This window comes from Oculina patagonica, chromosome 13, assembly GCF_052425735.1.
Source record: "Oculina patagonica isolate OP01 chromosome 13, crgOcupat, whole genome shotgun sequence".
Classification (NCBI taxonomy): Eukaryota; Metazoa; Cnidaria; class Anthozoa; order Scleractinia; family Oculinidae; genus Oculina; species Oculina patagonica.
This window is the reverse complement of record NC_135770.1, coordinates 27,965,377-27,989,797: the sequence shown is the minus strand read 5'-3', so window position 1 is coordinate 27,989,797 and position 24,421 is coordinate 27,965,377. Positions and strand designations below refer to the sequence as shown.

General features: G+C 38.8%; 3 protein-coding genes and 1 long non-coding RNA gene across 6 annotated transcripts in view; 2 read left to right on the top strand and 2 right to left on the bottom strand.

Moving 5' to 3' along the window:
- The window catches only part of LOC144636624 (uncharacterized), a 121,065-nt gene that overhangs the window by 33,940 nt on the left and 62,704 nt on the right, over nt 1–24,421 (bottom strand). The window lies entirely within an intron of this gene.
- LOC144636547 (uncharacterized) overlaps nt 1–24,421 on the top strand; it is a 103,314-nt gene that overhangs the window by 56,572 nt on the left and 22,321 nt on the right. The window lies entirely within an intron of this gene.
- LOC144636544 (uncharacterized) lies at nt 1,263–22,490 on the top strand. Of its 3 annotated transcripts, none has more exons than XM_078495780.1 (3): nt 1,263–1,376; nt 20,146–20,161; nt 21,936–22,490. In XM_078495780.1, exons 1-3 carry the CDS (start codon nt 1,341–1,343, stop codon nt 22,268–22,270), a joined length of 387 nt encoding a protein of 128 aa, XP_078351906.1. In that variant the 5' UTR covers nt 1,263–1,340; the 3' UTR covers nt 22,271–22,490. The 3 variants fall into 3 exon arrangements, with proteins under 3 accessions (XP_078351906.1, XP_078351905.1, XP_078351907.1); XM_078495779.1 differs by lacking the exons at nt 20,146–20,161; nt 21,936–22,490 and adding exons at nt 15,144–15,365; nt 15,847–17,629 and having other exon boundaries at nt 1,283–1,392; XM_078495781.1 differs by lacking the exon at nt 1,263–1,376 and having other exon boundaries at nt 19,908–20,161.
- On the bottom strand, nt 5,402–6,277 carry LOC144635535 (uncharacterized). Its single transcript, XM_078494633.1, has one exon. The coding sequence runs from the start codon at nt 6,275–6,277 to the stop codon at nt 5,402–5,404; it is 876 nt and encodes a 291-aa protein (XP_078350759.1).

Sequence of the window (24,421 nt, the reverse complement as noted above, 5' to 3'; positions counted from 1 at the left end):
AAAGGGTGATTTCGATTGACGAACATTAAGACAGGTAATGAAGGACAAACTTGAAAAAACTTGCCAATTTTTTCAAGATGCGTTGTCCGTGCCGTAGCTCCTTTAAACACGTTTTATATTTCCTCTGATTCACAAACAGTCCCTTCTATAAGGCTCGGGTCACACTGGCGGACAAAATTGTTTTGGTTGTGACACTCTTAAGACCTTCCCTCCTTTCAATTCAATTCAGAATTGCCGATTAGAAAATACCAGTTGAATCACGTGGTGTTGTGAACTCAGTTAAAAATTGTATTTCTGTCTGTCATAGCAAGGTTGTTAGGTTGGGTAGGATAGTAAAGATGAAGCGAATCTCGTTGTCTGATTGGCTACCCGAGCGGACCGCTCGGGATCGCGCGCTGTGTTCGGTGTTTCCTGTGTTTTTTGATCATTTCCAAAGCTCCGTTTCTAGCCGGCCCGTTTCACAGCTACAATTTCAATTTTAAGGCAAGTTTCCCAGGCAATGCATGGAACTGTAAAACTTATGAATTATGACAAATATAAAATATTCTACGTTTGGTACGTCAGAAACAAACGAACAAAACCACAAATTTCATTTTGAAATCCGCATAAGTCCCGACACATAAAATCCCTTCAACAGACAAGACACTTCTTTTTCGGATTTTTTTGGCGATCACCTGGTGTTGTCATGTGACTTTTCCCGCGCTTTTCTCGGACATGCGCACGATGTATTTTCCTTTGAAAATGATTTTTAAATATTTCGTCCAAAAAAGCTATAATTTTTAAGCCGTCTATATCACTGGTTTGGTTTATACTAAGACAACAATTCACCTCAGTGGCGGTGAAAAGCGGTGGATATGGCATCAGTATGCACTTTCATGAGATGTGGTTTCATCTCGGAAAAAAGTTCGATTTCAGTTTACACTGCATGATGCCAGAATGAAATGTCATTCCAGAGCGAACAGCAATTTCATTCTGGAATAAACTCGGAATGACTTTACAGGAAAAAAAAATTCTTCTCGGTGTCATGTAAACAGCGTGAAGGCAGAGAAATAGATGGAGATGCAATGAACTCGAGCTCGTTCCGAAATGTAAGTTATTCGGGAATAATGTAAACAGGCCCTAAGTGCCACTGAGGATTTGTTTTTATACCATTGTTTACCACTTGCGTGATATTCGCCACCACGTGACGCTTTCTTTGACACTTTTGCGTGACCCTGACTTATAAAACATGTCCCCATGACAACTTTACGAACCCGTTCTATCGGCTATCTGGAACCGAGAGAACGAGTAGCAGTAGTGCTGTTTCTGAATCAGGGAAAACATAAATCTCAGTCAACAAGATGAAACTGTGGCTAGTTGCCGCTTTTCTTCTCTGCCTTTTCATTCCAATCGGTAAGTGAGCCTACTTTAAAGTCCTTTAACTCCTTACATTTGCAGCAAGAGCCCACGATCGTTTCACTGCAACCACTGATGTAGATAGATATTTGTGACCCTAAAGTGTATGGATTTTGAGCCGTTTTGGTCTAAAATGAGGTATAGATTTAATTTTGGACTGTTTTATACTGAAATAAGACACGGTGTTCAGAGAAACTGAGCTGGAATCGTGTACGACTTTATGATAACTAATATCGGGGAATGTTGATACGCAAACAGAATCCATTCTTTAGTTTTGCGCTCGTTCAAATAAGCGATCTGCAGAGAAAATAAAGGGACTTTAATCAGTTCAATTTGTTAGACTTGAAGACCTTATATCTTTCGAGGTTTCTGCGTTTTGCAGTTTGGATTATTTGTGTTTGGTTTCCGACACTGCTCGGTCAAAACACTTGATGGAATATTGAGCACTCACTCGTCCATAATATTCTACCCCTGCATGACCTGCACTGTAGCTGTTTTTGGATATTCAGCATGCATGTGTACCTAAACGAAATTGTCGCGACAGCGCGGTTTTAAATTAAGAGAATTTGTTTGACAAAAGCCACCTTTTTTGACACTAAACACGATCAAATTTTTTCCGTTTTTGCTATAATTTAGTACGTGCACTGAAAATGAGTAAACAACAAAGATTTGTTTGTTCATATAGATGACTAGACTTGCCCCAAGTCGCTCGTTTTTTCTTTGCATCTATAGTTACTACTTAAATAAAATCGCTTTTTGAAATCGAGCGAAAGAACACAGTGTACTTGAGTAAAATCGCCTTTGAAATCTCGCGCGAGAGATCGCGCGGGATTCATTTCTGTAAACGCGCGCGCGAAGGAAAACAAATGACACTTGCCGAGGAATGGCTCGGAACGAGCGACTTGTGTCACTTGCAGGAAATCGATTCTAGCTGACGTTTTTTGCCGCGAAAATATTGCACCATTTCGTGTGCATTCGCCCATGTCACGCCGCGGCCATATTGAATATGACGTAGCAACTTTGTACGTGAAGTCGAGGCTAAGGGTTCACTTGCCAGAATTCTAGAGAATGCAAAATGGCGTCCGAAGCGGATGAGTTCTGGCACACAAATCTTTCGCAAGTTCCAGAAATAACTGGTGCATTTATTGAAACGTTTGCTAGAAAGAACCTGCCCATAAAGGCCACCCTAACTCGTGGCTACAAGTTTTTTACCGAAGGATACATTCACGACACACAAGGTTTGTATAAGCATGCTTAATAGGACGAATGCCTTCCAGGATGTTCTAGACGAGAAGCAACAACTTCATTTTGAAAGTCTTCAAATTTCAGAGGAGCATTCAAAGGAATATGAACTCCAAACAAGGGAACAGTCCTCTAGTAAGGACTGGCACCGTTTAAGACACTTTCGCCTAACAGCATCGAATTATAAATTTGTTTGCTCTAGAAGAAAAGATTTTAAGGTGCTTGCTAAAAGATTGCTGAAAGGAAAAACAGTGCAGACAGCTGCTATGAAATATGGATTGGAGCATGAAGATGAAGTTACACAGTTTTATGCTGAACATTTTAATCGCAATGTTTTCAAAGTTGGGTTTATTGTTAATCCCAGTGTGCCTCATCTTGGCTGCAGCCTAGATAGGCGGGTTTATGACCCTTCTGCGAATCCCCCCTAGGGTCTTTTTGAAATAAAGTGTTCAATGAAAGAAGAACTTAAAGATGTCGATTACTTGCAAAAGGATCCTACAACTGGGGCTTATTCCCTTAAAAAGAGCCACCAACATTATTTTCAGTTAATTGGCTGTTTAGGGATTACTGGGGAGGGTTGGTCTGAATTTTTTGTTCAATGTAAGAAAGAATTCCATTATGAAAGAATCTACCCTGATCATGAGTTGTTTTCAGAAATTGCTCAGAAGCTACATCAGTTTTATTTCAGTTATTTTCTACCTCTGTCAGTAGCATAAAACAGTAAGACTGTATTAATGTTACAGCATTCATGCACATGCATAATTATACTTTATCTTCTGAAATTAATTAATATATTATCTTGTAATGCATATGTATACATATGCTTTACCTGTTTCTCATTCAATCAATCATTCAGTATACATGTAATCACGTAAAAACAGACTGAATGCTGATGAAATGTTAGGCTGAGACATTTATTTACAATGGATACAACTTTCATTTTTTTTAGTTCCATGGCTTTGAACAATCATATATTAGGTTCATAGACTACTGTTACCAAGGTTAAAAAAGTGCACTTGAGAGCCCCACCATGCAAGAGCACCACACAATTGATAAAGGCTGCAGTATTTTTGGACATTTTTAACACCCAAAGCTTACCCATATATTAAAGAAAGGGATTGTGCTGAGCTTCTAACTTTTAAAACTTAGAATCCTGAGAAGATAACATACTGAAAATCTATTTGTTTCATTGTATTTGACTTTATACACTTATGTCAAGCAGCTAAGTAGCTACTATCATTTTATGTCTGTAAGGTTGTACAATAAACAAAAAAAAATTGGAAAGAACACTAAATACACTTTTCTAAACCACAGCTTGGAAGCAAAGTGTGGTTTGAGGAAATATATACATTTTTCCCAGGGAAGGTCAATAAAAGTGCCACGGGAAGGATAATTTTAAACAACAGAGTAGAATTTTAAACTGGAAATTCCAGAGGGTTGGGGAAGCTCAACCAAAAATAATTGATGTCATTGTGGATATTGGATTATAAGTATGACTGAATTTCAATCCAGGAGACTATCAGTACTTAATATCACCCAACTAGTGGACTAATGCAAATGCTGAATTTTGATTGGCTATGCCACTAGAGGACTATTAGTAATAGTCATCGAGAATAGAAGCAGATTGACAGATTTGGCTAAAAACAAAATAGCATAGATCAGTGGATTTGCATACCCCTGCTTATACCATGCCATAGAAAATACAGCCAATCAGAATTCAGGAAAGCCGCTGTATAATCGACGGTACTCCACTCAACCTTCCCATTGTGCGCTGCGATCTTATTCTCAATGAAATTTAGTAAGCGTATTTTCAATGGCATGGTATAAAATTAAGTTACACAACACTTTCTCGTGGTATTCTATAGAATATCAAACTCGTCACTTGTATTTTTTTGTATACACACTTGCCCAAAGGCTTGTTGTATACAGAGAAAATACAAGTGACTCGTGGGATATTCCATAGTATACCACTCGAAAGCGTTGCATAACTAGTAGACATCCCTTCCCAAAAACATTGATCAGAACAAGAAATTACCTTAAAGGTTACTATTTTTAGCAGCTACTAAATTTAGTGATTTTTTCAGAGCAGGATTTAGTGGCTATTAAATTAAGTGATTTTCCGAAAAATTTTAAAAGTTAGTAATTTTGTGTCAACCAGTTTTAATGAACATATGGCTAAGATGGAAATAGCTCACTTGAAATTGAACAAACATTTGCATTGTCCGAAAGAACAAAGTTACTAGCTTTTTGTTAAAAAAAATTCTGAGCCGACTATGCTTGATTTTGTTTCCCTTTCGGGTGGGAGCAGGGTACTTAAACTTAATGAATATTAAATTTGACTGAGACAAATTTTAGCGAACACTACGTAAAGCGATTTTTGCCTTACTCCCAAAAATCGCTAAAATTAGTAGCAGCTAGCAATATTAACCTTGAGGTAAATAATTAATTAATCAATTAATTTACATTTTCATAAAATAAAGGTCCCTGGAAATTAGTAATAAGGCAGGCAACTGTCCATAATTGATTAATGCTACCTGCCATACTAAGAGGAATGACTCTGTCAAAAAAATGGAACTCTTTTACACGACGGATGGCCCGCTCAACATGAACTCTCAGTTTATGGATTTGCTTGCTCCCCACAAGATCTTCTTTTGTAAACTGGCCCTTGCTGCTTAGGAAAGCAGGTATGGCCAGTTCACACCCAATTGGCGTCAAAAGGTCCTCAATCACAAATCCTTTGTCGGCAAGGATTTGATCGCCAGGTTCAAGCAAATCGAGCAAACCCGACCGCTTTTAAAAGTAGTTCCTTGTCTGATATGGAACCAGTGTAAAGAGAACTGACATGAATAACTTCACCAGTCGGAGAGATGAAAATGTTCCCCTTATAAGTGGTGTGGTTCTTGTAGGTGGAGTAGAACTCACTGTTCAGGACTAAGCTTGAAGGTGCCTCTGTTTTGACTTCTGAGGCATCAATGATACCTCGACATCTACGGTAATATTTTTTGAAACACTCAGGCATGTGTTCTTGAATTTTTTTTCTTGTTGGCCAAATTGGCATAGTGCCAAAAACAAAATATAAGAAGTTTGACCATGACAGAACAACACGGCTCACTGTAGACACTGAAATTCCAAATTTATCAGCAAGTTCTTGGTTAAATGATCCTAAACGCAGTTTATGCAAAAAAAGATAAAACTGGTGAAACAAGTCTAACTTGCATTTTCTAGCAGTATCTCTCAGTTCAGCAACTTCATGTAGACCATTCTTTCTAATACGTTGCAGTTGTGACCATGTATACATCTTTTCAGCAGTTGGCTGAATTACATAAAACGTAGCACGTAGGACTTGATATGAAGGAAATCCTGTATAAAACTTTGTGATGTCATCTGGTCTGGTGTGTAACTGTACAATTGAAGGCAGGGGATTATCAAGACAATCAAGTTTATGCTCAAGCTCATGTATTCTTTCTTGTGCAGCCAAGAGCATCTCCTCAATAGACAGTGCTTCATCTTGTGTGGCTATGTAATCGTGTTCGTTTATTGTTGGTGTTGGTTCAACAGGATTGTTTAAAAACTCTGATGGTGCAAATTGTTGCACAGGCGTGTTTATTAAGTCGCTTGTCCCGCCACGATCCTCCGCCATTTTGTTTCTCATGCCCGCGCGCTCCCTCCGTTTCCGTATTCAGCGGTCTCCTGCGAATCTAACGAGCGACTTGGAGCAAGTCTAATAGATGACCTCTGTTTGTCTGCTAGACAAAGCCGATACCTTTCTGGCCTGCGTACAGCAGTCTCTTATTTCCTCACGTTTCGAACTGCACGTGGACTATTAGATGGGAACATTACCAACATTATATTGTAAGCCTGTATAGCTGGCGGATTCGTTGACGCGACGACAGAAAACGGGGCAAAACGTGCGGCGGGACGATGGAACAATGACATGATTAAACTGTTTTACGGTCAAATTGTAGATTAAAATAAGTGACAAAATAAGTCCGCTTCATTTTGCTTCCGAAACAACCAAAAACGTTTAAAATGGTCGGAATGAAATGAAGGATAAGTTTTTTACCGACTATCGTCGTTCGTCGATTGACTAGCTAGTTTGGAGAATACCGCAATACCGAAACTCAAGAGTAAAATTATTGTCTTTTTTGCTCTTGCGGTTGTTTCCATTTTATTAATGGTGTATTAGTTTTGAACGTTATCCATGTTGTAAACCTCTGAATTTGCAACTTGAGCTCGCTTTCAAATTATCGAAGTTCTTAAGCTAAAATACCTAAAATCCTAAATCATGCGAAATTTTGCTCGATTCGGGTTGCTTTTGCTCCAGAAATTGCAATTACGTGAAGAAAGCACATTAGGAAGAAATTTGACCTGTCCTCTTAAAGGGATGGGGGGCAGGGGGGTTGGGTGGGGTGGGGGTCATTCTTTACCACCAATTTGTTGCTAAGAAAGATATCTGACCGTCGTTTTTAGATGGTTGGATTTTTGGATGGTTCTGAAAATTAAAATCAGTGCCAACACATCACATCACCTTTTTTTCACCTCGGATTTACAACATATGAAGAAGTCCACGTGCTTAATTAAAGGAGGGTAGCAAAGCGGTTGTTGTGATCCAATTTCACGCACAAATTTTAACCAAATTCACGCATCACGTATACTTGAAACAGCAGAATTCACGTGTCTTTTCTAGCTTTTTTCAGGGCCGTAGCCAGACTTTTAGCATAGACGAGGCAAAATCTTGCGAGGGGGTCGGGGGGACATGCACCACTGAAAATTTTTAAGTCAATACGTTCTGAAACTCATTTTACAACATTTTTCATAAGTTATTTCTAGAGAAAAATCCATCTTGTTTAACCGAGAGTTATTTTACAAAGCAGTTAACGTATTTTGTTTTTAATTTTGGGTTAAAATCTAGACGAGGCAAGTGCCTCGTCTTGCCTTTTACTGTTACGGCCCTAATTTTCACGCGTCACGGACTAATTTTTGCCCTTTCACGTGTCACGCATAAGCCCTTTGCTACCCTCTTAAAGTTATGGCGTAATAAACATCCGTAGTTTTCCGTAGTTTTCGACTTTCTTCAGTAACGCGACGTTCTATTCTCACTCGTAAACGGTAATTCCATACGTATGATTATAAAGAAGGTCATGTCATCCTTGAATTTAGCCTGCGCGCAGACGAAACTAAACCCTAGTTAGATCACGTCTGCGACGCAGGCTACCTTATTCTTACTAAATTTCGCGATTTAAAAATAATCGCGAAATTTAATACGCGCGAAGAAAACATTGCGCGAAATTTAAACACGCGAAAATTGATACCATATTATGTTTCAAAAAAAAACTAAATGTTTAGAAATGCAAATATCTACCCTTGAAAATATCTTTCCATCTTGTTTTCGACTAGAACCCTTCCTATGATTACTGTTTTCTTTAGCTTGAAAAATCGGCCAAAACCGATTTAGTATAGTCACCAAAGTTTCCGTTTGCAGACTCCTCGTAGTTATTTTGAGCCAGACCTTTGTGTATTTTCAGTTTTTCCTTAGTCTTTGGCGACTGATTCATAAAACACTGACAATTAGCAATTCCCTATCAACTGCTTTAGATCTGTAGTTAAGAAGGACCCCCTTATAGGATCAAAGAGATATAAATCACTTTATTATATAAACTGCAGTGGTATAGCGAGTGGCAGCAAATCGAGAAAAATGGTATCACACGTGTGGATAAAAATGGTATCCACGCGTGTGATATCATTTTTGACCAATCAGCTTGCAGAGTTTGCCATGTTTAATGCTCAATGAGCCAAAGTTTAACGATATTTAGTCGAAACATCTTCGGATCTTCCTCGGCAATCTTCGGAAAACTTCGGAAATTTTCGGAAAAGTTCGGTAAATCTTTGGAATCACTCGTACGACCTTCGGACAACATTTTTAAAAACTTCGGAAATCTTCGGAAAATCGTCAAAAACATCGTAATTAGTAAGTTTATATAATCAAACAGAATAATATTTGGTTGCTTGGAGATATGAAATTTATCTTCTCGTGTTCAAAACCGATATCTCACTTGTTCGCTACGCTCACTCGTGAGCTATCGATTTGGAACACTCGAAGATAAATTTCATATCTCCGCGCAACCATGTGTATATCTAGCGGATGAAGCAATTTGTAGTCTGCGTAGCTAGCGGTTTCTTTAGCGCAAAACGAGGTAACAAAACTGGTGGCGGAGCTGTAACTGAATCGAAACTGAACGAGAAGAATAGACAGAATAGGGTTAGTGGAGTGAGAGACCTGTTAGTTTCATTAACGTTTAGCCAGCAGATACAAAGTGGGCTTTTGTCTACTGTTTCCTAATTGATTAATTAATTGACTTGTTATTAATTCTTCAGCGTGGGGCTTGAAGTGCTATGAATGTAGAAGTTCGAAGTCCTGGGACGACTGCAAGGCAATCAGTACAATTCACACATGCCTGGATATGTTTGATAGATGCTTCAAGTTTCTCATCCAATCTGGTGGAAGCGAAACAATATTTACGAAAGGCTGCATGCAAAGCATTGCATGTAGATCTCCTCGGAGTTATGTAAGAGAAAGGCACTGCTGTGATAGTAATTACTGCAATACTGGCTCAACTTTTCGCGTCAGCGGTATCCTGTTGTTGACATGCACCCTGGGATTTCTGATGATGCTTGTTTAAGCTTCACATTGAAGTCAGTTCCCCGGCAACCATAGACAAGACTAGACAATGCTTCAATTTAGTTTAAAAGTTTAAAGTTTAAAAGATAGGTACAGTGAATTAAGGACAGAATTATCTTGAATATCACATGTAGTAACGTCGTTTAAAGCTTATAGTTTAAAAGATAGATATTGCGAATTAAGGATAGAATGATCTTGAAAATTAGATGTAGTTACGTCGTTTTATGGTTAAGCAGTTTGCTTGCTTGATTACAATTCTTTGATTTGTTGAGTATTGTTAAGGTGCTTTTAGATTTATTTGTAAGTATATAGGTAATTAGATGCAGCGCCGCAAATATAATCGATCGTTTGATCTGTATTGAGGCCCTATTAGGGGGGTTAGGTTATCCCTTATCCCTAAAATTACCAAAGCTGTTATCCCTATTTATTTGATTTTTATTATCCCTAAAACTGAGTTAATGTGTTGTTATACCTTATCCCAATCATTATTTAAACTTTTATCCTTTATCCCTTAAATAATTTTGTGAGTTATCCCTTATCTCTAAAACCCCTAGCAGGGCCTCTGTATTACAGCGTCCAACACTTGTATACAGTTCTCACTTTTTTTCATACAATACTAAATGCTACATGTCGAGTTCGAAAAATTCGTTTAAGTACAAACTCGTGACCAAATAGTTTGTTCCTTAATTTCACCCCTCTCACGGTGGGTTCTTTGCTTTGCCTGCAATTCTTTCCAATTTCGTACCTAAAATGGCAAAATTTTTCTACCTGATCGCGAGTTAACCTAGCTATTATAGACACTAACTAAATTTTCAACTTAGTCTGCAATGCAGGTATGTTTCATGAGCAGGCGTTGGATTTTTTTCGCGTATTTGGCCTTGACTCACTTCTACTCCTAGGACGCTTTTTTCCTCTCTTCCCACAGGCGGCCCAGACGTTGTATTCGATTTATGTGATTATAAGACAATGTATGAGAATACTTTGAAAATTGCTCTAAATAGTACTTGTATGAAAGATTTGAATAAAAATGTCTTACCTTATGTTTATCTTGCGTTATTTTGACATTGCTGTGCTTCTGGAGCTGGAGTGGGTTTAAAGCTGTTTAGACGAGTTTTTCTTTCGAAAAAGTTGCGGTTATGCAGCGAATTAACCAATCATACTTTGGGATTTTGTCATATGACACCACTTACCATGTGGACGCCGAAAATTTCCAGCAATATCGAACTGACTAGACCCTGACTACGGATCCAAATTACAAGAACGCAGTAGTGAAAGAAAACGCCTGGCGTCAGGTCACGTAGACTGTGAATCTCAACTCTTTTTATGGTGTCTTTCGGAAGTATTTATAAAATGACCCGTGGTCACATTCACGCATTCCTTTTACTAGCGTGTGGTATTCACCCACTTGATAACGGTTTTAAAACAGCTCTCTTTACCCAGTATCTCTTGCGGTATTTTTTCTCTAGCGTCAGGAGAAGGAAACGCTTATATTATATCCAGCGTGTGCCATTACATTGTCGGCAAGCAAATCAAATTACCCGTGATCTCCTTGCATTTTGGCGCCAAAATTCAGGATGGCGGGCATTTACGTTCGTTCAACGCACGTAAAAAAGAAACGCTTTATATTACTTTTTACGCGACAGTGGAAATTTGACAACGTACGTTATTTAACGCACGTTTCACGTACGCAAATATTTACGCGTCAGTGGAAATCCACCTTAAATCTGGTGAACCCGGAGTTTATTTGACTGCTGCAGTTCATTCGAGCCTGATGTTCATTAAGCAAGGGTTTTAATTCATTGTTTTCGACAAACATGTATCTTGCTTATATACCTACAGCTCATTATACCTCAAATAAACATCCGAGGGGCCTATTTCCAACTCCAACTTGGTGACGCGACGTTCATTCGGTACCCGGCGTTTAATCGACTGAGAAAATACGGTACATATCTTCAGATTGTTCACTCTTATAGAAAAAGTTTCGGAAGTTCCGGTTGGGATGTAAATAAAATACATGTACGACTTTCTACTCCCCCCTGGCTTGGATGCTAGTCCATTGCAGGGGTACCCCCAGCCCTATTTCGCCGGTACCCATTTATACACCTGGGTGGAAAGAGGCGCTTGGCAATATCAGAGTAAACTGTCTTGCCCAATTACACAACACAATGATCCCGGCCACGGCTCGAACCCGGATCGGAGTCCAGCACGTTAACTATTAAGCCACTGCACTGCGTTAAAAAAAAAACATGGAATAAAAATAAATAAATAAATAAACAACCTCCTCTATCCAGCGAAAGATGCACTGTGTGGACGCTGGAATGGAATAAAGAGAACTATATGTGTCAAACAAGGCGGAAAAACCACTGAGCATGCGCGTGCAAAATCCCGCCAATTTCGAATTAAAAATGGCGGACGGTGCAGGGCGACAAATAGCATTTTGCCACGTATTTAGGAACCAGTTACGGCCGCTTACATGAGTTTGAGACTGCGGCTTCTCACTGCATTTCAAAGTTCGATCACTTGACTTTCGGGTGGCCATTTTTGACGGCAATCGGACTTAGTTTTCCTAAAAGTTTTGGCATTTGTTCTAAGGACTGAAGCAACAGCTGTACATGACAACAGGAGCCCAATCGACCGTGGTTTTTCCCGTTTGTTAAGGACATACGTGAATTGTTAAGGTCAGGAACTCCGTGGACGAAAGTTTGGACATTTTCAAAGAACATATCAAATATGACTTTTTTTTCGTTGCAATGACTTTTTTTAAACGCCCTTGAAAGATGGAAATCCAAATACGGGCGAAGGAGTCTGCATTGGCGTTTGTATTCATCACCTCACTCCCTTTCGATGAGCAGTTTAGCGAACGGTAAGCAGTTCATCTTGTTTATCGTGATGGCTGTTGTTTGTGTTATCGATTTTCTCATTGTTGTAAATCGCTCGTTTCCTAAAAGCGCTTTCTTAACTAGTGTACTGTATTTAGAATTAACTTGTTGTATGAATAAACATTTGTGAGTTCAAGTTATTTCTTGTCGTTGTTCTTTTATTCGTCTACACGGCCATCTTGTGCCGGCTACCCTCACGATTTTCCCGCCTTTTTGCCGTGTAGCCGCTAATGCCAATATCAATTTAGCCGGTTTTCGGCTAAACTGCAACACAAACGCAAGATTTTTGTGTTTACATCGCTTAAAATATGTTCTGTGCGAAGGCTCCTAGAGCTTTGAGGAGCAAAGAAAATCTCGTAACAAGGCCCGAAAATATTTATTGTTGGGGGAAAATTTCCTGCGTGGCTAAAGCAGCCTTTAAACTACGGGTTTCAAGAAAGTTTGAAAATTCAAGCCTGAATGACCGCATTAAAGGTGTGTTGAATTTAAATGGCTTTTTATTTTTAAATGGGTTTCCCAATGAAATGGTTTTCCAAGCAACTTTTTCAAGTTGTTTCAGTAGTTACCCAGATTACAAATATTTTAGCTTAATAAATAGAAACACCATTTTAAACTGCAGTTGTTTAATTCAGATTCAATCCAAATGTAGCCTTACACTTCACTTGAAAAGAATGAATGAGAACCCAGTGACTGGTACTACTAATGGACATACAAATGATAATTTTTTTATTATTATTATTCCTATTAATGTTATTACTATGGCAACAAAAGTGCGGGGGGGGGGGGGCGGCACTGAGAAGGGAAGCCTTTCCCGTCATCCCCCGCACTCCCCCTATTTTTCATTTTTCGCCTTCCACCAATAATGGAGCCTCTGCGGAGGAGATACTTGTACTAGTATTTCTAAATAACAGATATTGAAGAGCATTACTTGACAGCAAGCAAGGAAATTGCATTCAGTCAAAATTGACCTGTCTATTTTCATAAAATTCTAATTCATTGATATTCTCAAAAGCTAAGGGTACAGCAGTATATATCATAAAATAAAACACTATAATGTACAATATTCTGCACAGGTCGTTAGAAAACAAATACTGTAAATTGAATCGCACAAGTAAAAACAGCATTTAATATGTTGTTGGAAGACAAAAACATCAAAGGGAAAAGAAAAATAAACTAAAAAAAAACACATCCTACTTAAAAAGAAACTCCCAAGGTAAAAAATCTCACATTTATTTATTGTGGGTCACAAGGCGGAAAAACCGCTGATTGGCTGAAATAATCGCCGTCTTGGAGCATGCTCCTGTGTTTTCCGCTGACCGTCTGCGGGTGCAAATAAGTTCGAATTTGATCAAATTTAGCCATGAGAAGCCATGAGCAGTCTGTACTTCGAGCGTTGTTGTGGATTTTTTACCCATCTGAAACTTTTGCTTGTCGATGAGGATGCAGATAAAGCAAAGGTTAGTATGTTCTGAATTTTAGCATGGCTTTATCACTTTCTGAGACCCCAAACATACTCGGTTGTTGTTTGTTTCGATACCCTGAATACCTCGGCTTTTCTGTCGAGAAAATCGAGGGCTCTAACTAAAACAGTTTGTTTGGCAATCCATGTGTATCTACTGTAAAATCACCCCACCCCCCACAAAAAAATAAAAAACATGACCATTATCTATGTACTATGTATGTATGTTAGATTGCGGCAAGAATTGGATTTTTATTGAAGTCCCAATATTGTTTTCAGTAATTCTTGACAGAACTTATGCTCTCCCGCCCCGCAAAACAAATTCACTCCGTTGAGAAATCAGGACGCGAACTTCACGAACTTCAGGCGGTTGACAAAATATCCGTTGCGCGCGACTTTCACGAGTCACAAAGCTTCATGACCTTCATGGAAAAATAAGAAAGTCACGCCACATTCTGGCATTTTTTTTGTAACGGAATGGCAAATTATAAAATTTATTCTTAGTATTGAGGCAACTTAATTAATTTATTGGTTTCACACACACACACACACACACACATATATATTTTTTTCAAGCGCCATTACGGTGCGCGTTACTGCTGGAATCCCAAATCCGTTAATACGTTAATTTGTTTTTGACATGTTGATATTGGAGAGGCAAATCAGATGCGAGCTCAATCCATACACAAAAGCAAACAAAACAGTCGGTCACGAAACCCAGGCGCGGTGCAGCCAACTGCAACGGCTGCAAAACCAGACAAACTTAACGGTTTTTCGTTGTCAAAAAATTTAAAATTTTACCGTCGCTGCTTTCCTTTGTGATTATGTTTTTCTCAAAGCTTTAAGTTTAGTGTCTGTGGTTAAGAAAACATTATAAATTTTGAAAATTGCATGGCCAGAGGGTGAAAAATATTTGTTCCATCTGAGTGACACATCTTTCACTGAGTCTGCAAGTGCAAACGATAACGTTTACAAACGACTGCAAATATTGGCATTGTGTGTTGAAAATATATAAATATAATACAATTATGCTTTTATCAAACCGTATAAAATTCTTCTTTTCTCCAAACGGTAAAAGTCTGAAAAGTAGCCAATAAAAGGATAAAAACCTGCGCTAGCCAAATGTTCGATGCTAATGACAGTTCGATGAACGGTACATGTAATACAAATGTATAGCATACATCACAAACGGAAATGCCATGTGCTATAATCTAAGAATATTCTTAGATAATATTTAAAGCCTGACATCGGTAGAAAATAAAAAATAAAAATAAAATGACCGATCTGTTCACTCGCACAATTAATCCCTAATTGTTTCTAGAACAGACCGTTTTCCCATACAAATTTCGGCAGCACAACCTTTACACCGATAAACCGAGTCCTTATCTTTGTGCAAGCTGTAACCAGACGCTTCTAGCCTCCTTCCTGCTAAAATTAAGCTGAAAAATGTGGAACTGTCTCTGAACATTTCAATTTGCGTTAATTGCAGCTATGAGCCTTGAGTGCCTTGCTGGGTGCAAGGCTAGTGGTGGACCGGGAGCGGAAATGGCGTGTAACGGTGTGAAAACTGGGCGCATTACATGTGAGCCGTACCTTGATAGATGTATGACAATGAAACTCAGCATGTCGATTTTTCCTGGCTCTTCCACTGAAATGGAGATGAGGAACTGCTCCAGTAGCTTTGTATGCGACCCGAGTTCTGATTTTCACAGTAAGTAAAATCAATATAAAGGTTATACCGTAAGATGCCTGCAAAAAGGCCATCTTTCTCCTTTTTAGTCCTCCCACTTTTAAGAAACAAAGAAAACTCTTCGATATCAACCCTCTTAAATTTAAGCATACGGGCGTTTAAAAAAATCAGGATATTTTTTCAGGTATATTCTCACCCTATGTGTATGGAATAAACTTCAAGACCAGCTAACATCTCCTAGAAACTTTTCAATCATTTTTTTAATTGAAATACTCGCAACCCTTTGCCACTAAAAAGGCCACTTCCTTCCTCCCCGAAATAAAGCCCACTAAGAAACCGTTTTAAACAAAAGTTACATTGAGGTTAACAACCCCACCCTACTTTGAGACCCTGTAGTATGTAGATTGCTTGGACATTGGATTAAATAGTAACTTCAAGTTAATAATTCACTGACAGTTCAAAATAGTTACAATGTACATTAATAATGAGCTTTCCTTTGCAGTGTGCAGTCTTGTAAACAGCACTGGCGTATTTTCCGAGTGTTCTATGCGCTGTTGTCATGGCGACATGTGCAATGGACCTAAACCTGCCCACGTTGCTGATTTTGTTCGCAGGCTGTTTGGAAGATTTAACTAAAAAGTGTTTTATATGAGAAGTTTCTTTAAGGTTTTAGTTTAGGAATCTGGCTTTGTTTTGAAAAAGCCAAGAGATAAGTGATTGTACGATTTCACTGATTTAAGATGAATTTATCGACAAGATTGTAAAATTGTTTAGGTATATTTTCACCTCTCTCTGCATTCCAAGTTATTAATTTTATTGATATTAACAAGGACGGCTGCAACTGCGGTTCATCCTCACATGTAAGCGGTTTGCTGTTGTTAGCATGCGCACTGGTATCATCGTTTGTCATTGTAGAAGCCTAAAGTTGTAGCCACTAGCATTGTTGTAAGGTGTGGCGTTTTGACTAAGTTAACCTGTGGATAGAATCAGCTTTTAAAATGATTTTTGCGTTGGCATCACTTTTCAATAAAAGTTGTGTTAAATGTTTATCTTTTAAAGCTTAGAAGCTTGCAATTAAAACAACATACATGTATGTTTCTTGGTGGTTGTAGATTATTCCTTTTTGCACCGTCATTTTCGTAGAGAAAACAACTGAGAAGGGAAATGCGTCGCCTACCTGGTTCTCAAACGGACAAATGATCTGATGATGATATAATTATTAAAGCACTTGTTGTAGCTACTGACTAGAGCCCAGTCGTCTCTCTTGTCTTTCAGAGGATGCGCGCGCGAGGGATGAAGGGAAGGAGAAAGCGCGCTGCCCTCACCACTCGCGCGCATTTCCTGCAAGAAAAGAGAGATGACTGGGGCGAGTCAGGAGCTCAATCAAGAATTTTCAATTGTCGCGATAGTTGATTTGTTAGTTCGTTTAGATCAGCTGACATCCAAAGTCAGATGTCGGAGGTTGCGGTTTTTTAGATGAACCAGATGAAGGTCTTCGTCCTCTCTTTAAAAGCAAAAACAATTACGGACACCGCAATGGCACTGGCACCGTTCTAGGGGGGTTATAGTTAGAGAAAATGCATGAATTAGGAGCTAAAAAAATTGGCTTTAAGAGCGGAGATTTCGTATTTAAGGACGGACCATTATTTTCTTGGAGGGAGGTGGGGATTATGAAAAATTTTCCTTTGCAAACATTTTTTTCTACCTCTGCAAACATTTTTTTTCGAAATGAAAACTATGTTTTGTTATACATATCATGTTTGAAAATAATTTATTTTGTCTTTCTAGGCCCTGCAGACAACTTTTTGTCAATATTTTTCATACCCCACCCCTCCAAAAAATTAACGATCCGTCCCTCAGTAGCTACCTGTTTCGTTACAAAAATAGGCGTTGCCTTTCTTGATTGAGTTTTGTTTGATTAAGATAAGTGATTAAAATCATGATTGACATTTGTTCAGACATTTATGAAAAGAGACATGTCATTGTATTGTAAGTCAGTTCAGCCGAATAGTTTCAGAAGTAACTATAGATTTTGTGCCGTCCTGTTACACGCTAACCAGAGTTTATAGAGAAGAGGCTAACCTGTTTTGGACCGTTTTGCTTTCATGAAGTATACGTCTGCTGTTAAGACCCGCCACAGAAGTAAGTTTGATTGTGCTTTCAAAGTTGAAGTGAATTTAATTTGGTGTACGAGTCAATCATTGTGTTTGTCCTGATTTCGAATTATGAATGTATTTCCCTTTAGATCGAATAACTACATATTAAAGATTGGATTTAATATTATACGGTTTGTGGTGGTCGTCCTGATATCTGAACTAACCTGTTCCATGGTGCGAAACACTACCCAAAAAACGGAGTTCTGCTGTACTTTATACACCCTCAGTATCTTGTTTGAAAAAGCTAGCATCTGACTTCACTCACCTCTCAATGCCGCGCTAAAAATCATTCCTAGTTTCTGCCGTTACAAACAGCCAGTTTGTTTTTCCGGCGTTCTCAGTTGGTTCTTCTAATTTTTATAGTGATCAAGCTAGCTATTCTCATCACCTATCTGCTCTACAATATGTGATTGCTGTAAGGAGAAAATGTACCGTGATCACCCTTGATTCGAAAATTAAAAAAGAATCGTGCATGATGCTAAGTTCTCTTCATTTGTTAATCGCACCATAACTCTTTATTGTATGATGAAATTGGGCCCTTTGCAGCGAACGGTCACAAGGTACAAAATACTGAACACCTTGCTGGAGGGCAAGCAACGCGCTGAGACGTTCAAAACAAAACGACTTCAAGCAGCCGTGCTGATTTTCTTTGTTTTGTATGTCCCAGAGCGTAGCTTGGCCTTGAGCGAGGTTCTTCTTTTTACCGTTAGCTGCAAAAGGCTCTTTGGAGCGGAACATAAAGTTGGGGGAGGGTAGGCCTTTCTCGATTATGCTAGTAAAACTGGCATTTAATGCTACTAGAAATTCTAGAATAAAGCCAAAAAATGCTAAAATAATGCCTGATTTCTTTAAAAAATGCCACTTGAATTCCAAAGAATGCTTTGTTTTATTTCAAACAAAACGTACAAACTCTTACATTATATGCTCATTTATACCATGCCATAGAAAATACAGCCAATCAGAATACAGGAAAGCCGTTGTATATTCGACGGTATTCAACCCAACCTTCCCATAGTGCGCTGCGACTGTATTCTTGACGAAATTTAGTAAGCGTATTTTCTATGGCATGGTATAAAATAGTTACACAACACTTTCTCGTGGTATACTATGGAATATCCCACTTGTCACTTGTATTTTCTTGGCATACACACTCGCCTAAAGGCTCGTGTGTATACCGAGAAAATACAAGTGACTCGTGGGATATTCCATAGTATACCACTCGAAAGCGTTGCATAACTAGTATATCAACAACAGGTGATACTGTAGTGGACTGTAGTGATCGATCTCTTGCTATAGATGATGGAACTAGTCTATCTTGCAAGTTCGTGGCCGACGCCATCTTCGCTGATCTTGGCTGTGCAAGAGAAAGAGTTACCCGCTGACCACCCATACCTTTTTTTCCGTTGGTGTACACGCACAAGTAACACAACGCACAAACAGTCGACTCGAAACAGACAGAAAACAATCAAATCAAGTAATCAAAATTGTGAAACTTTAGGATTATTTATCCTTCTGAGTTCTGAGTGCTGAAATCTGTATCACAGTCATGAAAAATGACAGAAAATGCTAGCAATTCTTTTTCAAGAAAAAACGAAAAAAATGCTCGTTTTCCCAAAAAATGCCGAAACAAATGCTAGCATAATCGAGAAAGGCCTAGGGGAGGGTGGGATAAAAAGAAACCTTTCATTTTTCTTTATTCGCTCCTCTCCCATTGTTCCTTTGAGCCGCCTCACCCAACTGCCTTGTACTTCGACTCTCTCCCAATTCTCCTCGATCGCGTAATTCCTTCAGCAGTGCTCTCTATAGCGCTTTTAACTCAAAAGGAAAATCTTTTTTGTTTGAAACAAGAAATTTTTTGGTCGTTCAACGACAATCTTCCATACGTAAAGTTAGTAATGTTTGTAGCTTGTGTGTATTCACAGCTGAAGATAGTCTTTGAACGACCGAGACATGACTTGTTTCAAAATCGAATAAGTCGTTCCGTTTGAAAAATTACAGTCAGTCTGCTTTATCAGGGTCTATCAGGATCTTTTTGATTCCTACGTGTCCCGTATTTGTACACGGCGCGATTAAAAAGGGACGGAGCATTATTTTTTGGAGGTAGGGATTAAAAAAATCATTGCAGAGCCTGAAGATTCAAAAGAAATCTTTTGCAAAAACGGTAAGAACAACAAAATGATGGTCAGATAAAAAAATGGTTTGTACAAGAAAAAATTATTTCCCCCTCCCCTCAAAAAAAAAAATAATGGTCCGTCCCTTACAGACTTGTTGCCTTACTTTATAGAAAACAAAAGGACACTTTTTGTACAGAATGTCAACAAATCAAATATGTGTTCTAGAAGGAATTTTGTTCTTAAAGGTTATCAAGGGAGGTGGGTACCGGTTGTGACGCCAAATCAGTGTAAACAATCAAGTAAGTGTGACACTAGCCTGCTAGCAGTGTGAGCGAATTAGACGCCTCTATATTCGCAGGCTAGTGTGACACCCAGTTCGATCCGGTCTGTTCTGTCTTGGCTGTCGTCTCGCAGCTGTAAACTGCTGTAAACTGCAAGAAGTACACGCATTGAAGTAGCTGTTTCTCAATCAGAAGAAATAGAGCACTCATCAAGATGAAACTGTTGCTAGTTAGCGCTTGTATTCTCTACCTTTCTCTTCCAGCCGGTAAGTGAGCATAATTAAAACTTATGTAGTACACGTCAGATTGACGGAGCTCGCCTAAATAGCGATTGTGCGGTTTTCCACTCCTATATTGGTGTTCAGTGATCTTCCGAGAAAAACAAGGGGATCTTATAAGTCTGTCCTTAAAGGAGCTTAGTTGGTCACAGTATTTTTTAGCAATTCAGGTGTATCTTCTGTAATTACAAGCGCAGAAATGCGAAAAGATAAGCAGACATCTCCCGGGACATCTGTCGGTCTAATGGAAACTCTACCTAGTCACGTCGCTTTTGACCATACTTTCGACTTTATGTAATCAGTTTTGTATTTCTTTCGTAATTAGCTTTTGCTGCTAACCATTTTTTGGAGAACTAATTTGATTCCGTTGCATAAATGAATAAATTACTGTCACTTTTCTGTCACTTTAAAAATATTAAATGCCATTCATTTTTCAAAGGATTATCACAACAGAATTTGCACCCTGATTGACGTTAAAATATTGTTTTAGATTTTGGCGTCGTGAAAATTCCCGTGTTTCAAGAGCGAACACGAATACGAAAGCATGAAACGGGTCATGAAACAACATATTGTGATTACAAAATTTTCATTTTTTTTGCAAACACCAAACCAAATTTTTTGATGTCGTGCGAACAGTGTAGAGCTTCAAAATGTAGTTCTTCCCGGAGTTTCTGGAGAACGCACAGGGCCGTTACTAGCAAGAGGCAAGACGAAGCACTTGCCTCGTCTAGATTTTTGCCGAGAATAATCCGTAGTTGAAAAAATTTTCTTAAGAAATGCGTCATGAAAAATGTCCCTGAAAGAGTTTCAGAGCTTCTAGATGTCAAATGATGATGCTCTATTATATTCCCTGTAGTATGAAACAATTGCAAAACTTGCTTTATTATTGCGTTGTTATTATTGCGTTACGATACGAAGTAAATTGCTTGAACTAGAACCTCGATCGAACTCTATATGAACTCTGTAACTCGAACCTAAAGCCTAAATATTGGAAATGACATTTTGAAGGACACGTGTCGAACTGATAATAGAGCCTTGAAAATTCTTATCGCGAGATCTGACGAGGAGAGTGTATGAAGTTTTTCGCTAAGTAATTTTACGGGGTTGAGTTATTATTCTTTGGAAAGTATAAGAGCGGCAGATCCTGAATTAAAACTTGAGTTTTTTTAATTTTTTAAAAAACAACTGTGAAAAATGTCATAGTCGTCACAACGATAAAACTCTTAAACGAAAATGTTGCTATACCTTAAGCTTCTCCACGAACTATAGAGTAGACTAGAAGCACCAGACGCCTTATTACCGTATTTATTCGATTAAGCGCCCTGGGCGCTTATTAAATTTTTGGACCTTGAGAGTGGGCGCTTATTCGAGGCGGGCGCTTATTCGAGGCTGGGCGCTTATTAAATATTCACGATTTTCAGCAAATAGTAAGTTTATTTTTGTAACAAAACAATAAATAATAACAAAACGTGAAGATGTACCAAAGCGGAATTTGAACTGTTCATTGAAAGTTTCTGAAAAATACTAAGAAAACTCGATCATAGGGAAAGTCTTCTTAGTAATACTAAGTCAATTTCAATAATCAATACTCCTCTTGTGCACTTCAGTTTTTTGTGGGGTGGAGGGTGGGCGCTTATTCGAGGCTGGGCGCTTATTAACTTTTCCTACCTTCAGGGTGGGCGCTTATTCGAGGTGGGCGCTTATTCGAGGTTGGGCGCTTAATCGAATAAATACGGTAATTGTTTCTTGTGTTTTCTTTCAGCATTGGGCTTGAAGTGCTATCGCTGTAGTAATGCGCGGTCCTGGGACGAGTGCAAGTCAACAAGAACAAGTCATTTATGCCCGAATGGTTTTGATAGATGCGCCAAGGTCTACTTTAAATCCGGCGGAGTGGAATCTTTTAGCAAATACTGCCTTCCTAACGCGAAATGTAATAAGGATGCCAACCCTACCTGTAAAGGTGCCACTGGATCGTACACATGTAACATATACTGCTGTGATGGTGACGACTGTAATGCTGGCTCAGCTTTTGGCATCAGTGGTATCCTGTTGCTGACATGCGCACTGGCATCTCTGATATTCCTTCTTAAAGCTTAACATTGCAGTCAGTTCGTGGCAATCGTAGACAGGACTTGACAATTCTGAAATTCAGTTTTTGAGTTCAAAGTTTAAAAGAATGATCTTGAAATGTAGATGAAGAAGTTGTTCCTTACGCTTAGCAAGTTACAGTCCTTCGATAAACTGAGTATTTTTGTGATTGTTATAAAAATCGAGTTCGGACTATTGAAAAGCAATTTCATTAAAGTACAAAATGGTGAACAAATAATTGTTGTATTTCAATTCTTACTCTCATAACGGGCGAAGTACCTCAAAGTAAGTTTGCCGAAGATTCACAAACTCAAACTCTCATCCCATCTTATACCTAAATTTCTATATATAATTCCCTGTTGGTACCCCAGCTATCCCAGAGTAAAATGATTTTTTTTCATCCGAGTTCAAAGTTAGGTTATGCAAATGTAAATGTAGTTGAGTCGTTTTATGGCGAAGTAGTTCCTAGCGCCTTGTTTGTTATAAAACCATATAATAAAATCGTATTTGAAAAAGTAAAATTCATTTTTAAAAGGTACAAAATCGTACCTAAATAATTAACTTGTTGTTTTTTACTTTTTACTCTTACAACGGGCAAAGTACGTCTTTCCTGTCCTGGGTCGGCTTGTTCGAAGCATGATTAGCTAATCCAGGGTTAAGCCGGTGAATTTTTATTTAAGTGATGTTTTCTGTTTTTATTTTTCCGTCCAGTTTTACCTTTACTAAACTCAATTTTCACAAAACATGAGCAATAATAACACTTTTATACAAAAAGAGATTGAACCCTTTAATCTTGGATTAGTGTTCAGGCTTTCGAGCAACCCGGCCCTGGATACTTCAAAATGCCTTGCTGAAGACTACTACCTTAACATTTCATACCTAACATGTCTATATTTTCTTCTCTATATTATTGCTTGGACCAAATTGTTGAATTTGTTCTGTTGGAGCCCCAGCTATCCAGAAGAGAAGTGTTTTTCTTTTCAACCGAGTTTACCCACTTGTTATTGTTTGTAATGTGTTTGTCTCCTTGGGCGTGGGGGGGGGGGGGGGATATGTGAAGGGAGCCAGAAGTTAAAACTTAAATACCTTAAATTGCCGGTTTTGGGCGACCGTTTGGGAATGGGATGACAAGAAAAGCCGTTGACAAGTTTGATGAAGTATGTATTGTTGGGAAGCCTCTCGGATCAAACTTTTTGACCTGCAGTCTACTTGCAAACTAAAATGTTCAGTGCCTACTTCTTATTGACGTACAATGGACTGCGAGGGTGTTAGTAAGTAATATGTCTTAGATAGAAAAGTTGGGTGAGGGAGGACTTTTTGTAACAATTCTCGCCTTGTGGACACTCGCTATTAAGGACAAAATTCAGATCCTCGGCGAAAGAGGCTTAACTGGAAATGACTCCCGCTATTACGGACTCTCGCTATAACGGACACTAAACGACGCCCTGAGCGTGTCCGCTATAACGAGAGTTGACTGCAACCGCAATAGTTTTTCGTTAGCAAACAGACAGGCCTATTACCGAGGGGGAGGGGGAAGGGGGTCTTAAGAAGCCGGGCCGGTGTGGGGGCTTATATCCGGCATTCTGCTGCAGTTTCAGTTTTAGTGGACAATGTATGTGATTGAGAAGACCGTGAAATTGGTTTTCTGAGATATGGATCCAGTGTCGTTTAGTATAGTAAGACTGTAGTAAAGGACATGCCACTGTTAAGTGTAAATGAGTGGAATTGCTAGTTGGTACTTGTTTTCTCGACTTAAAAATTTGTAGAGAGAGTTGTTACCAGACGGTTGTTACTAATACCGGGAACGGGAACGGGAGTCTGGAAACGAGTGCACAGCGGTTATCCGAATAAAAATTCAAAATGGCGGACGAAAACACGGAAAAGGGTCTGGGAACTAGTTTTGAGCACGCGCTGTTCGAACTCGATCGTCGGAGCAAACAACATGGACGGTAAGTGTGGTATTTTATAGTGAATGATTGTCACTTGAACGTTGTTCTTCAAAAATTCAGTCTCTAACATACATTGCAGGTTCTATAAAAGTCCAATCTTCGAATAGGTAAGTATCCAGAACTAATCGAAAGCTGCACAACATTTGAATACAGTCCGACCTCTATTAAGCGGCCACCCTCGGGACTTTGAAAAGTGGCCGCTTAATAGAGG